Below are 12,632 nucleotides of genomic sequence, written 5' to 3'. Positions count from 1 at the left end.
ATCAGAATTCTCTGAGTTTTTATCAACTTTGGTACTTAAAACAGATAAAGTAATTATCGTAGGTGACTTTAATATTCATGTTGACGATGATAAAAATAGCTTTACTGTTGCATTTACCGTAATTTTCGGACTATAAGCCGCGCCTTTTTCCCTATTTTTCGACGCTGCGGTTTATATAACGGTGCGGCTAATCTATGGATTTTTACAGCTAACGGCCAACACCTTTAACTCTATGGGCTCTATGGCCGGTCCGTGGACCCCCACCTTTAAGCGGCGGGTTCCAGCAGGAAAAGCTGGAGGCCGGAAAAGAGTGAGACAGGTAGCGCGCAAAAGTAAAAGTGGAACCGAGAGTGGTATGCCGCTGCTGCGTCTTATATTCAGGTGCGGCTTATAGTCCGAAAATTACGATAGTTCAGAACATGAGCTAATTGCTTACTTGTTGTTTCTCTCGAACCAGACACTCTTTGTCCCAGCGTTGCTGCTCCTGTTTCAGCTTCACATGGAGTTTCTTTACCTCATCCACCTCTTCTTTCTTCCTCTCTAAACCCTTCTTTTCCACATCCTCTTTCTTTTTATCGATGCTTCTCTGCTTCTCCTGCTCCTGGAAAAGATCAGAAACGGGTTAAAGAGGCAACTCAATTCTGGTCTTCTTAAAAAAACACTGATACACTAGTGTGCATGTAGTAAAGATGTTTATTTTAACCTGGATATATATATATATATATATATATATGTGACACATACCAGACTGTTTTGGAGCGATGAGAGGGTTCGGGGCTGAGGTCTTTCTCCTTCCTGGAGAAGGAGTTTCTGGACTTCACAGCAGCTGTCCTGCAGGGTAACAGCAGCCTGCCAACACAAAGAGGACACACCTGATCACACTCCAGTTCATAATCCTGTCCTTTAAAAGCCAAATATTTACTTTAGCATTCGGCTACAGTTACTGACGACTGTGTGTCTTCTCACCTGCAGACTGTAGAGAAGCTGAGTCAGACCATGAACGCTCTCTGACACCTACAGAAAACGGTGTTATTAGCGGGCCACAATAATGCATATAAATTGTATTATCATGGTTATTATTTGGTATTGGAACCTTTGAGAGTGTCCCTTTGGAGTCTCCTTTTTTCAGCTCGACAGCAGAGCTCCACACCGCGTTGTCCAGACCCGTCATCTCACTGTCTGATCCCAGAGAGGTGGAGCTCAAACTGAGGGTGCTCAGATAATCCGCTGTAGCAATGGAACAAGAAGTAGTAGAAATTAACAGCAGACATGATCCAATAACAAATCCATAAAAATGTCAGAAGTTTGTGGTCTCAAAAGACTTTCAGGATGACGGTGTGAGTGTGAGACCCACGCTCAGAGGGAGACTCCTGGATGCTGCTGCCATGGCTGTTGTAGCTGAAGCACTCTGGTCCTCGGAGCGGAGAGCTCTGACTCTTTACAGAAAGGCCGTCACGAGCCTGCAGCATAGTGATCAGGTTCTCCGCTGCAGCAGAAGAAAACACGTGTGATTATTCAACGTGAACAAATGCTAACCAACAATGACAATAAAATAAACATGCAGTGAACAATAGTGTTATAGTTAACTTTGATTCATTTTCAGCACTTTTATGTTGTTTTCTAAAATGTTATAATGATGCAGATTATTATTATTATTTCTAAGTTAAGAGGTCTATTAGACAATTCTTATTAAAGAAAAGTGAATTATCTGTTTGTTAAAAGGCAGTACTGACATACTTTTTAATTCTGCATCTCATTTGATTCAAATAAATTCATGTAAACACAGGAGTTTTCTCTAACTCAGTGGATTAAAGCTCAAACTAGGCTGAAATACGAGGGGAGAAAAACTCAACAATGTTAGATGTGTTGGGTGTTGGACGCAGGTTTTCCTCATATGGACTTGACTTAGTCTGCTCACCATAATAGATGTATCCTAACCGTAAATACATGATGTGAATAGTGCAATCACATTAAGCAGCCCCATTAGACAGATCTCTTCATTTAGCACCAGCGCAGCAGCTTTCTCACCTTCTCTGAGAGCAGCAGCGAGCAGCGAGGAGGCCTGCGGCTCAGTGTTAGCGTCAGGTTGAACCAGAAGATGGCGCTGCAGTACAGGCTCTGGTGAACACAGGGTTAACTCTGTCAGCTCGGCATAAAGCTGCAACTTCTCCTCCAGGCTGCTGCAGATCTGCTGGTCCTGACTAAACAGGGTTTCTAAACAAAACAAACACCGAGATTAGGACTTAGATTATGTTTCATATTTAAAGACAGGTTACAGATGAAATGTGCATCAGGACACCTTGTCCTTCAGTTTCACCTTGGAACTTTGTGATCTTTTGAACTCTCACTTCTGCCACCCGCCGGGCCTCCTCTGTCTCAGCACTGTGCTCTTCCTCCTCCTCTTCCTCAGGACAACTGCAAGATAAACCAGTAGGTTAGATCATGAGTAACACACACACACACACACACACACACACACACACACACACACACACACTCTCTCTCTCTCCACACACACACACACACACACACACACACACACACACACACACACACACACACACACACACACACACACACACACACACACACACACACAGACAGACAGACAGACAGACAGACAGACAGACAGACAGACAGACAGACAGACAGACAGACAGACAGACACAGAGGTTCTAAGTAGGATTTCAAAAATGTGCATACCTGAACAAAGACACACTGTAAACTTGACTTGACGTACACGCACACACACCTCTCTACAGCTTTTCGTATGTGTCTCATCCATGCATTCCTCTCGTCTCTAGTGGTGGTGTGAACTTCATACATCTCTGGTCCCACTGAGGAGGCGGAGATGAGGAACATTCCTCTCTCCTCATTGGCTACTTCTCTAACAATGAGCTTCTGCAAAGGGATTACAGGAGGCTTCTGGTCCTGGAAGAGCAGGTAAAACCATGAAGACGGTAAATGGAGGAACAGGATCATGCTTTTCATTTCAAAGAGTTCTACAAGTCAAGGCTTACCACGGCAGCAAATACCAAACGTTGATCTTTCTCTTGAAGGAAAACCAGAACGTCTGTGAGCAGCAGAGCCAAAGTATCTGAAAACAGAGAAGTAGAAATAAATGAAGGATGGTTGTGTGTTAAACTAAGAAGGTTATGTGGCACAGATGATCTCACACACACCTTTCAGACGCCCGGTGGCAGTCTTCCAGAAGACCAGCCCTTTATAATGCAGCTCTCTGTGTTTGCTATGCAGATCCTGTTTGCGAAACACCTTGTCGTTCTTTAGCTTGGCGAAGCTCTTGTTCTCCAGCCGGGTCAGCACTTCCTGCATCTCCTGACACCTTTCATACTTATTCACTGTGAGGTCCACCGCAGCGATGATGTCGCGGATCTGAGCCAGGGCCCTCGACAGGTCAGAGTGCTCCTGACCTCCCTCTGAGAAAGAGTTCATGGAAGGGTCACATTCAAATAATATTTGACCCTGTACAAATACAGTTGCTCAAAGTGAAAATATACATTGTGGCTTCTTATATAGTTCTCACAAAGCAAAGCCTGCTTATATTGTGTTAACAGAGAATTGGTCCTTCAATAGAGTTTTTAATTGTCAGACAGTTTGTAGATTTGTTTAGCTTCACGGTCAGCTGTATATTTCCTCTTACTCTCTAATGCTGGTTTATTTCTATTTCTTTTTCTATTTTGAGATGTTTCTATTTTAGAATTGTTATTATGCAATGCCTTGTTTTCTTTTATGCTGCTGGAACAAAATAAATGGGATTAATAAAGTACATCTTATTTAATCTTTATTTATAGGTGTATATATAGAGAAATACTCGGTAGAGGTTAGCTCTCTGATTACATATCAAATATTATACAGATAGGATTCAGTGTTTCATCCATTCATTTAGTCATGGAAAGAGAATATCTCTCAAACAGGCTTTTAAAAACAGAAACATCAGCTAGCACTAAAAAAAGAGGACAATCTGATTTGTAAAATATCCACCCTTTTTTGCAGTATGATACTTTGACAGTGGTCATGGTCAAGCAACACTACTTCTGGACTGGCCTGAAATATGCATTGTTACAGCAAACACTTGGATTTTGAGACACTTTCCTCTGCAAGAGCAAAACAATGTAAGAGTTGCACATGTGTTGGTTTTGTGAAGGACAAAGTAGAGCTGACGTACCCTGAGTGTAATGTAATATCCTCTCCAGCAGGACAGGGTACTTGGTGATGCGCTGAGTGACCAGCAGGATGAATTCTGGCACCTCTCTCCGCCGGACCAGAGTGTTATTGCTCTGTTGCTGTGAGCAGAGAGGTTAACACACAATTAGTATATTCGCAATCAAGACATTTCACTTTACTCTCCTTTTTTAAAGCACAATACGCCGGAACGCAGGAGCTTACTTTGACAAAGTTTTGCAGTTTTTTGTTTTGCTGCTGCAGCTCTTTGAAAACATTGACGGCATCGGTGTGATGGCTGCAGAACTCTCCGTACACCTGCTTCATCTTCTCAGCGTTTTCATCTGAGAACTGAGAAAGAGTTCATAAGAGGTTCACTTTAGAAGCTAATCTGCATGTGTTAAAGTACATGAATCCATCTTGACCAACCTGCTGAAGCAGAATATCTCCAATGTGATGGATGAGGTAATTCCGGGGGTTCTCAGGTTGCGTTGCAGCTTGTCTGCGTTCCTGCAGGGCTCCGAAGAGGTTTTTGTGAAAAAGCAGCAGGGGGTCCAGGCAGGGAAAGATCCGGGCCACGCAGTCCAGGTCCAGCTGCAGCTCCTCCAGCATGCCTCTCCTGAACACCTCGGACATGACCGTCAGCGTCTGGATGTGGTGCAGCTCGGTCTGCATCAGCTCTGTATCGGAGTGATGATGGGATAACTTATGTAAACTAATGATTTGCTGAATTCAAGTGAAACAACAAGATGGGAGAATGGCCTTATAATTCCTTAAGTAAATCATTTCCAAACAATTATCCTGGAAAAACATATATAAATATGAATCTAACGTTTTGTGGGCTTCCAACTTAAACCACAGTGTACATCATTTGTACTTATGTATTAATGCAATGTTATATCAAATCCAATTAAGTCCTCTCTGTTGTGATTCAAGAGCTCCACCCTGTTTGACTAACAGTACAAATATCATCTTTAAAAATACATGCACAGATGATAACGCGTATATGAAATTCTGTATTAGGAAGAAATGTCACACCATAAATAACATCCTGTCGCTTAGTGGTGCGCCTGTCGAGCGGCCTGCAGAACTCCTTACTGACGGCCAGACTCCAGGACTCCACATCCAGCCCCAGCAGCTCAGCTGACAGGTCGCTCATTAGAGGAGGAGCATCAACATCTGCAGGGACACAAATCAGGAGCAATGTCATTTTAAAAAACATCCCAATCCACAGAGTTATTCTCGATGTTATGTGTGACAAGTAATGACGTAGGCTTGTCCTTCTCACCCTGCGTGGTGATTGGCGGTTCGGTTGGCGGGGGATTCGCAGTGACAGGTGTTCCTTCATCAGACAATGAGTTGTTGGTGCAAGCTGTCACACTGCACTCAGCGTCCGCCCCTGCTGCATCACTCAGCCGCCTGTACAGAGCAACATAAGTTTCATAAGGTTTCCAATGGGGGGCATGATTGCAAGCTTAGTTTGATTTACTACTGTATTTCACCAATGAGTTCTTCACTATTTGGGGACTGAAGACAAACCTTGCTGATATGTTGTGGAAAGCTGTGGAAATATTCACTGTTTCCCTAAATTCCAATTGAGGTGGAGAACAGCAATTCCTCAATTGGAATTTTTTAAAGTAAATGAAAGACCTATGTTTTTAATTTGGCTAATAATTTGGGGGAATTGTAATTTTTGAGTAGTATAACTGTTCATGTTTTATTATTTTATGGTACAGTGATATAACTGTCTGTTTGTTTATACCTTGTTTTTAATTATTTCCCTCACTTTTTATTGTCATTTTCTGTCACTCCGTAAGGCACTTTGGGCTGCGTCAAGCATGAAAGTTGCTATATAAATGAAGTTTATTATTATTATACATTTCCATGCAACAAAAGCCCACTGAAATGTATATTTAATGAATTCATTTTGGTGGATTAGATCCACATTAATATGGATGTTGGATATTTAAATGTAGTGTTAACAATCCTACCTGGTGTCTATAGAGATGGAGAGGCTTTTGGAGAGAGGGGCGACTGTTTCTCTCCTCTCTCTGGTTGTGGTGGGAAGTGTAGAGGAAGAGGAGAAAGCTTGAGAGTTTTCTTTCACAGAGTCTGAAAGAGAGACCAGGAAAAAAAGCAGGAAGAGGAATCAATCAGACCTCAGATGTTTTCCATTACACAAATACCATAAAAAAAAGACAATACTTAATTTCATCATGCTTTGTTTGGATGTATCACGGAATATAACAGTTACAAAATAATAAAGCTGTGGAGAGGTCCTCATCTTTCAATGTTGAACTTGGCATACGGGCTACAGCTGAGACAATATTGTCGGAATGGAATGGAAGCTGTTTGTGTTTGTCCTTGACACTTTGGTCAGACATCAAACATTCAGACAGGTAAGACACAGCGTTCCACTTTCAGGAATAACATGATCCTGTCAATGCAAGAGAAACACTCAAAAGCCAGATCCCCCACTGAGCTAGATTACAATTTAACTTTTTGTCTTCTAACCAGGGAAAGAACAACAGGGAAGAGGGAAGAGTGGGGGCAATGGCTTTCTTAATCTACAACAGAAGAAACAAGGGAGGACAGGTACAAACGTAATCAAAGACCAAAGGAGGACGCTATGGAAGGGGGGGGGGGGCATGCTGTCATTTCTGACTCACTGTTTGGGAGAGACATGGTCTTGCTTTTCATCAGCATTGCATTCCTCTCCTGTGGCTTCTGAGGAAACACATGATCATATCGAAAGTTGTAAATCATAGTGTGCTTGGAATATTAAGTTGTTGTAGTTGCAACACAACAAATGCAGAAACCATTAAACCCGACATAGTGTTGTTTTACATCTTCAGTTTGAGACACATTCCAGGAGTTCCTTTGTTACTAGGTGTTGGAATGTATTATTCCTGTTGTACACGCTTCCTCTAAGTCTGCCTCTACTTCAGTATATATTTATTTTCTTGGCATTTTGCCTTTAAAGACACACAGCAGAGTGTGACAGGAAACACAGGGAGACAGAGGGAATGACCTGCAACAAAAGCTTGAATTGACCCTCGGAGGTTGCTGCCACACAGCACGCGTCTCAGATTATTGGACATGGCCGGTACAGTTTCAGATTTGTAAAATTGGTCATAACAATGTTGACGGATACAGCATGTGATATCAATTGATTCAGTCTGCAAGCTAGTAGCCATATGTAAACACAACCTGATTTTAAATATTTAAAATGGGTACTGCACTTAGTTTTGCACTTCCAGATTTCGATTTGATAAATTGGGAATTAAAATCACGCAACATCTACAAATAAGCTTAGTTACAACTCTTGTCATTCTTGCAAATACCTTACAATTGAGTGATGAGTGTACTGTGATACTGCAATGTAAATGAAATGGCATCGATTATTGTACACTACAATGAAATGATTAGACGTATAAAAAAAAGAATAATAAAAAAAAAAAGAAAACTGTTGTTTAAGAGGATGTGTTTTCAATTCAACAATTTTTAATAATTCATTATATTTTTGCTTTTGGGTTTTGAGATGAAATGAAATATGTTTTGTTAGTGGTTACCTTTCCGCAGGCGGCAACAGACTCTCGACAGTTTTTATGGACATTCAGGAAACAGCCTGCAGGAAAAAACAAATGAAATCCCAGTTAATTTCATCAGTTAACTGATAATAAACAAAATTACCACATCTCTGGACTCAGAGTCCAGATGGCTGTCAAATCGGGTTGCTCCTCATGATCAATGCTTACGTTGTGAGAGGAAGAAGACTTACTTCTGCTCAACAGAACATCAAGGCAGCATGCGCAAAGAGATTTACTCAAACTCTAAACAGTTCAGCCACCACAGGACGTAAAACAACAACAGTACTGACAGTACAATACTTACTGGAGCACTGCAGCAGCTCCTTCCCAGAAACAGACTTTTCACAGGCCACACAGAGAGCGGGACCGGAGGGAGACACAGGAACAAACTGGTGTCCGTTAGCCGCTCCTGGCTTCTCCTTTCCCTCCTTCACCTCTTTCCCCTTCACCTAAAACAAAAGTCAGAAATACTTTAAACATCATACAGCTGACATTAACTGCAGATAATCCAACAATACCATCCAAACAACCAGAGTATAAATAACATGAGCAGCAGGCACAAAGAGACATAGAGCGGTCATCTTCTGGCTGAAAAGCACCTGTTAACGTGGAGTTAGCTGAGATAAAGAGGCCCCGCATGAGCTTTTATGTTTAGTTTACTAAAGTCCACGGGGACGTCTGCTTTTGTGGTGCTCTATCCTTAGGGGGGCATTAGGGGAATTCCTCTGTGCATTTGTGTGATAGTGCTCTGTTTATTTTCTTATCAACTTGACGAGGAAGTCTGAAAGTGTATGTTTGTTTCTTTACTTTTTGTGTGCATCGCATGTCTTCGTACATACATGGAAACATATTCTTGGATACATACACACGTGTTAATAAGATTGAAAGCGTACTATGGAATGTGTTTTGGCTCCTAATGCTGGCTGGAGGGGGGTCTACGCATTATGTAAGAGGATATTTTCACTGTGTCCCGTTGCTAAGACCTGAGGAGAGGGAATTTTCTCCATGGCCAAATAAAGGCACCGCACACAGACAATGGCTCCCCAGCAGAGGAATTCTGACCTGGCCTGTCTGAAAGGTGCTAAACCTTTTACTGCAGTACTCTGGGAGGCCTTCCTACTTTTTTCAAGGAAAGTTTAACTGATGGCATTTTTAAATCTTAGCCAGCAGGAATCCCATCTTCCACTGTGTGGCCTCACCTTGGTTTTGTTCCGAGTGCTGGACATCCTGCTCTTGAGGAAGCTGAAGGTCCGGCTGACTTTGTACTTCTCTGACTCGACCTTTGATGGGATTATGTATTTATCCCACTCCTCATCTTCGATCCTGTGTCGGTGTGAACATTTCAGTCAGCACGCATCACAACCTCTACCATCATTTAGCCTATAAAAGACTGGCATTCATGCCCAACATGCACACTCTTTATAAAACAACTCATTCTTTTTGTAGTTTTAATATACTAGGTAGAGGTAAATAATCCAGTACATTGGTGTCATGCTGGAACAAAAGACTGTCCAGACAGTGTTCCAGGACCACGGGTCGACATACTATTACTCTTAACAACATGCTTGGCATGCTTGCAAATCTCTATGGACTCTAGTGGATGCTATTTATAGTATGACCTTGGCAAGATGCAATTAATAACGTGTCAACTATTTAAACATTACTATTGTACTAGTAACATTACACATTTTGTCTGAAAGTTGACACAACGTAAAGAAGAGAAACATGCAATGTCACAGCAAAGATAAAGTGAAACATGACATAAATGAAGTTAATATCATCTACTTCTGAGGATTCACATATCAGATCAGATATCAAAGAATCCATGTGGTTAATAGGTTGCGTCGGGGAATATTTTAACGGCGGGGATAGAATGAGTTAAGCCACACATGCATGGCCGTGAGGGCGTTCTGGTGAAAACGTACTCTTTGAGGAACTCTGTGAGGGTGAGGTGTTGGAGCGAAGCGCTGCTCTCCTCCTCGGCTGACTGGGCCCGCTTACGGAAACCCAAAATCCTGCATGGATATAACACACCTCAGAGCGGGTCGATGTGCTCGGCTCGTCAGGAGACTCACAATGTTAACATATGTGTGGCTTCTATGATGAGTCTACAAAGCATTTATGGGTCAAATAAAGCTGTATGGAAAAGTCAAATGACTACACGTGAGAGTCGTATGGATGTTTGTGAAACATGGATTTAGTAAACATCAGAATGTTTTATCCAATGCTTAGGAAACATCCACATTTTGTTAACAATGAATGTATTGTCATTTTATGAAGGATATACATGGTTAGTGTCTGATAAGGCTGGTGTTGTGGATATTGTTGTATTAATATGATCTTTTCTAATACAATAATGCTGTGATGTAATATGATAATCAAATTGCCTAATGTGATCTTCTAAAATGTTTCCTCTGTTAGCAAAGCATGGCAATTATCAAACAAAATGTATTAGCGCATGATACATTTATGAGGCAGTGAGATGAAACAAAAATGAATATGGATTGTGTTTTTTATTAAATGAAAGCAAAATAAGCAAATGTAGTATTCCTGTTAAATCCCAAACACATACTACAATATGAACATACTGCACATTCAGGATCAATGAGGTGTTTTGGAAATGTTTCTGAGGCCTGGAGTGCAGGCGAGTTTTGCTGTTTACTCAGGGTTATTTTGAGGTTGCAATCAGAGTGTATTCTGGCCTCTGCCTTGAAACAGGAAGTATGTCACATCCTGCGCACTCAGACCCCGACCACAGGTTTAATACCGGAGATACACATACACATCAAAACGCACACATAAACATGTGTAGGCACATTTTGGCCAATCTCGAACTGCTGGTCGACACTAAAGAGGGAGGAAGAACAAAGCAATGGGTGGCTTGCCCCTTAACTCCTGAAATAACACACTGTGGTTTTACCTCTGTTCTCTGGTAGTCTCAGTCAGGGTGAATGCTCTCTGCTCTGTAAGGTAGAGAAACAAGGACAGGCAAATGAGTATCCAAAAATGCCTCTGAATAAGAAGACACCAGTGTAGATGTTAAGTGAATTAGCCCAGGGTGTTATAAAACATCATCCAATTAGAATTATGTTAGAAGCAAATACAAGAATCCCTGAAACAGCCTGGATCCAGCAAACGCCTACAGAGAAAGACCAAAGAGGTTATTCTTAGTCCAAACCCAGAATACACCAAAGATGGAAAATCCAAACAAAGATAGAAACACAATATGTACCAACGTGGAAGCAGAGCGGATCACTCACTTCATAACCAATTGCCCGTTGCGGGATTAATAAAGTTATTGATTGATTGAGGAGAAGAAAACAAATCCTTAGAATGATTAATAAGAGTTACATGGAGAATTATCTTTCCAAAGCCCCAGGATATTAAAAGTGTTTTTTTATAAAAATATTTAGACCTCCGCCTCTCTGTCATCATATAAAAGAGTCTTGACATTAAGCTGAGTGAAAAGTCTGCTATCGATTGATATTGATCTTTTAGCGAAAAATATTGAAAATATCCATAATTGAATGTTTTCTCTGAGACAGTGGTTTGTGGATTGAACAGTGTGACTGCTGAACTTGCCAATAGAAACTAAATCTCACCACAGATCAGGGGCTGCACAATTTGGGCCACAATGAGAAACATCATTGTTTTGAAAATTGTGTACAGTGTAATTCTATCATTTTGCTCGATCTTGCATAAATACACTTTTAATTGCACTGGGTCATGAGAAGTTTAAATATACAAGATATGCCTTTTAATCCTGTAGCTTTTGATGATCATAAATTAATCCCACGGTTAACCAGAAAGAGCAGAAAGACACACTGTAATGTTTTCAGCAGCCACCCAGCAGCGTGGGCCGTTTGAAGCGTCCCTTGTACTTACTAACTTGGTTGAGACGAGAGAAGGATTTAGAGAGAGATAAAGCTTGAAGTAGAGAACGACCACTGCTGCTGAATGCACCATCTACACAGGACAAAGCATGGCCTTAATGCTGCACACGAGTACTGGAGCTGACATTAAACACACATGTACTTTATAGAGGTTCAGTTGATTTACGACACCTGTCTGGTCCCCCCTCCCTGTTAGACATGTGGCACATGTGTCCGTTCAGCTGGCTCCAGGGAACAGAGAGGTTACAGGGCAGAGGGGTCAAAGGTCACTCACCTTCTGCCAGGTCAGTGATGGTTGCGTCTTGGTTTAGCAGAGGCCGTGACGGCTTCACTTTGGGGGAGGAGTAGGAGTAGGAGCGCAGGCGAACTTCGGCTTTCTCTGGGTTCTGGGCAAGGAAGAGGATCAGATAGACGAGTAAGCAAAACTTTAAAGTGTATTGTTTAGATGGTAATTAAGTCATAAAGGCAGTGTTTTAGTGGGAGGGTTAGTTTTGCAGTTGGCCTTTCTCTGCCCACCCGTGATTTCCCATGCATGGAGAGAAACACTGTTGTTGGATGTGTAATACTACATGTTTAGTGATGGTGTACCTTAGCGGACGTGTCTGTGCTGTCAGAGAGCGTGCGGTTAAAGTCTGGTGATGTCTCGAAAAAGTCCCTCTCCTCTCCTGAGCTGGAACGCAGGATGGACTGCTTCTTTACAGACGAGCAGGGGTAGGAATATCCCAGTATGTCTTCTTCTCCACTGTCACACTCCAAACTGGGACTGTTTTAATACACACACACACACACACACACACACACACACACACACACACACACACACACACACACACACACACACAACATTCAGTGAAAGATTTTTGCTACATCTTTCAACAGGATTAGGCAAAAGTCTAGGCTTCCTATGGTACAGTTTAAGATATAAAACTTTGTTCAGATCTACAGTATGATGATGTCACAATGTTGC

General features: G+C 41.8%; 1 protein-coding gene across 7 annotated transcripts in view; it reads right to left on the bottom strand.

The window, feature by feature from the left end:
* LOC104956788 (rho guanine nucleotide exchange factor 28-like) overlaps nucleotides 1-12,632 on the bottom strand; it is a 41,163-nt gene that overhangs the window by 4,780 nt on the left and 23,751 nt on the right. For 2 of the 7 annotated variants that reach the window (XM_010784322.1, XM_010784328.1), the window contains 25 exons: nucleotides 12,254-12,428; nucleotides 11,940-12,051; nucleotides 11,658-11,738; nucleotides 10,693-10,735; nucleotides 9,698-9,787; nucleotides 8,972-9,095; nucleotides 8,077-8,221; nucleotides 7,755-7,810; nucleotides 6,852-6,909; nucleotides 6,174-6,294; nucleotides 5,471-5,601; nucleotides 5,221-5,361; nucleotides 4,612-4,862; nucleotides 4,408-4,533; nucleotides 4,187-4,304; nucleotides 3,183-3,437; nucleotides 3,021-3,097; nucleotides 2,753-2,931; nucleotides 2,318-2,415; nucleotides 2,029-2,214; nucleotides 1,355-1,486; nucleotides 1,094-1,227; nucleotides 967-1,014; nucleotides 745-849; nucleotides 437-601 (listed from right to left, as the gene is read on the bottom strand). In XM_010784322.1, the coding sequence (XP_010782624.1) occupies nucleotides 437-601; nucleotides 745-849; nucleotides 967-1,014; nucleotides 1,094-1,227; nucleotides 1,355-1,486; nucleotides 2,029-2,214; nucleotides 2,318-2,415; nucleotides 2,753-2,931; nucleotides 3,021-3,097; nucleotides 3,183-3,437; nucleotides 4,187-4,304; nucleotides 4,408-4,533; nucleotides 4,612-4,862; nucleotides 5,221-5,361; nucleotides 5,471-5,601; nucleotides 6,174-6,294; nucleotides 6,852-6,909; nucleotides 7,755-7,810; nucleotides 8,077-8,221; nucleotides 8,972-9,095; nucleotides 9,698-9,787; nucleotides 10,693-10,735; nucleotides 11,658-11,738; nucleotides 11,940-12,051; nucleotides 12,254-12,428 (3,151 nt within the window). The remainder of the gene's footprint in view (nucleotides 1-436; nucleotides 602-744; nucleotides 850-966; nucleotides 1,015-1,093; nucleotides 1,228-1,354; nucleotides 1,487-2,028; nucleotides 2,215-2,317; nucleotides 2,416-2,752; nucleotides 2,932-3,020; nucleotides 3,098-3,182; nucleotides 3,438-4,186; nucleotides 4,305-4,407; nucleotides 4,534-4,611; nucleotides 4,863-5,220; nucleotides 5,362-5,470; nucleotides 5,602-6,173; nucleotides 6,295-6,851; nucleotides 6,910-7,754; nucleotides 7,811-8,076; nucleotides 8,222-8,971; nucleotides 9,096-9,697; nucleotides 9,788-10,692; nucleotides 10,736-11,657; nucleotides 11,739-11,939; nucleotides 12,052-12,253; nucleotides 12,429-12,632) is intronic. The other 5 variants (XM_010784326.1, XM_010784329.1, XM_010784324.1 and 2 more) reach the window with 4 other exon arrangements.

The sequence above is a fragment of the Notothenia coriiceps genome, unplaced genomic scaffold (genome assembly GCF_000735185.1).
Source record: "Notothenia coriiceps isolate Sejong01 unplaced genomic scaffold, NC01 NC01_scaffold00026375, whole genome shotgun sequence".
Lineage (NCBI taxonomy): Eukaryota > Metazoa > Chordata > Actinopteri > Perciformes > Nototheniidae > Notothenia > Notothenia coriiceps.
Note: the sequence above shows the minus strand (reverse complement) of the source record. Positions and strands in the feature narration are given on the sequence as shown.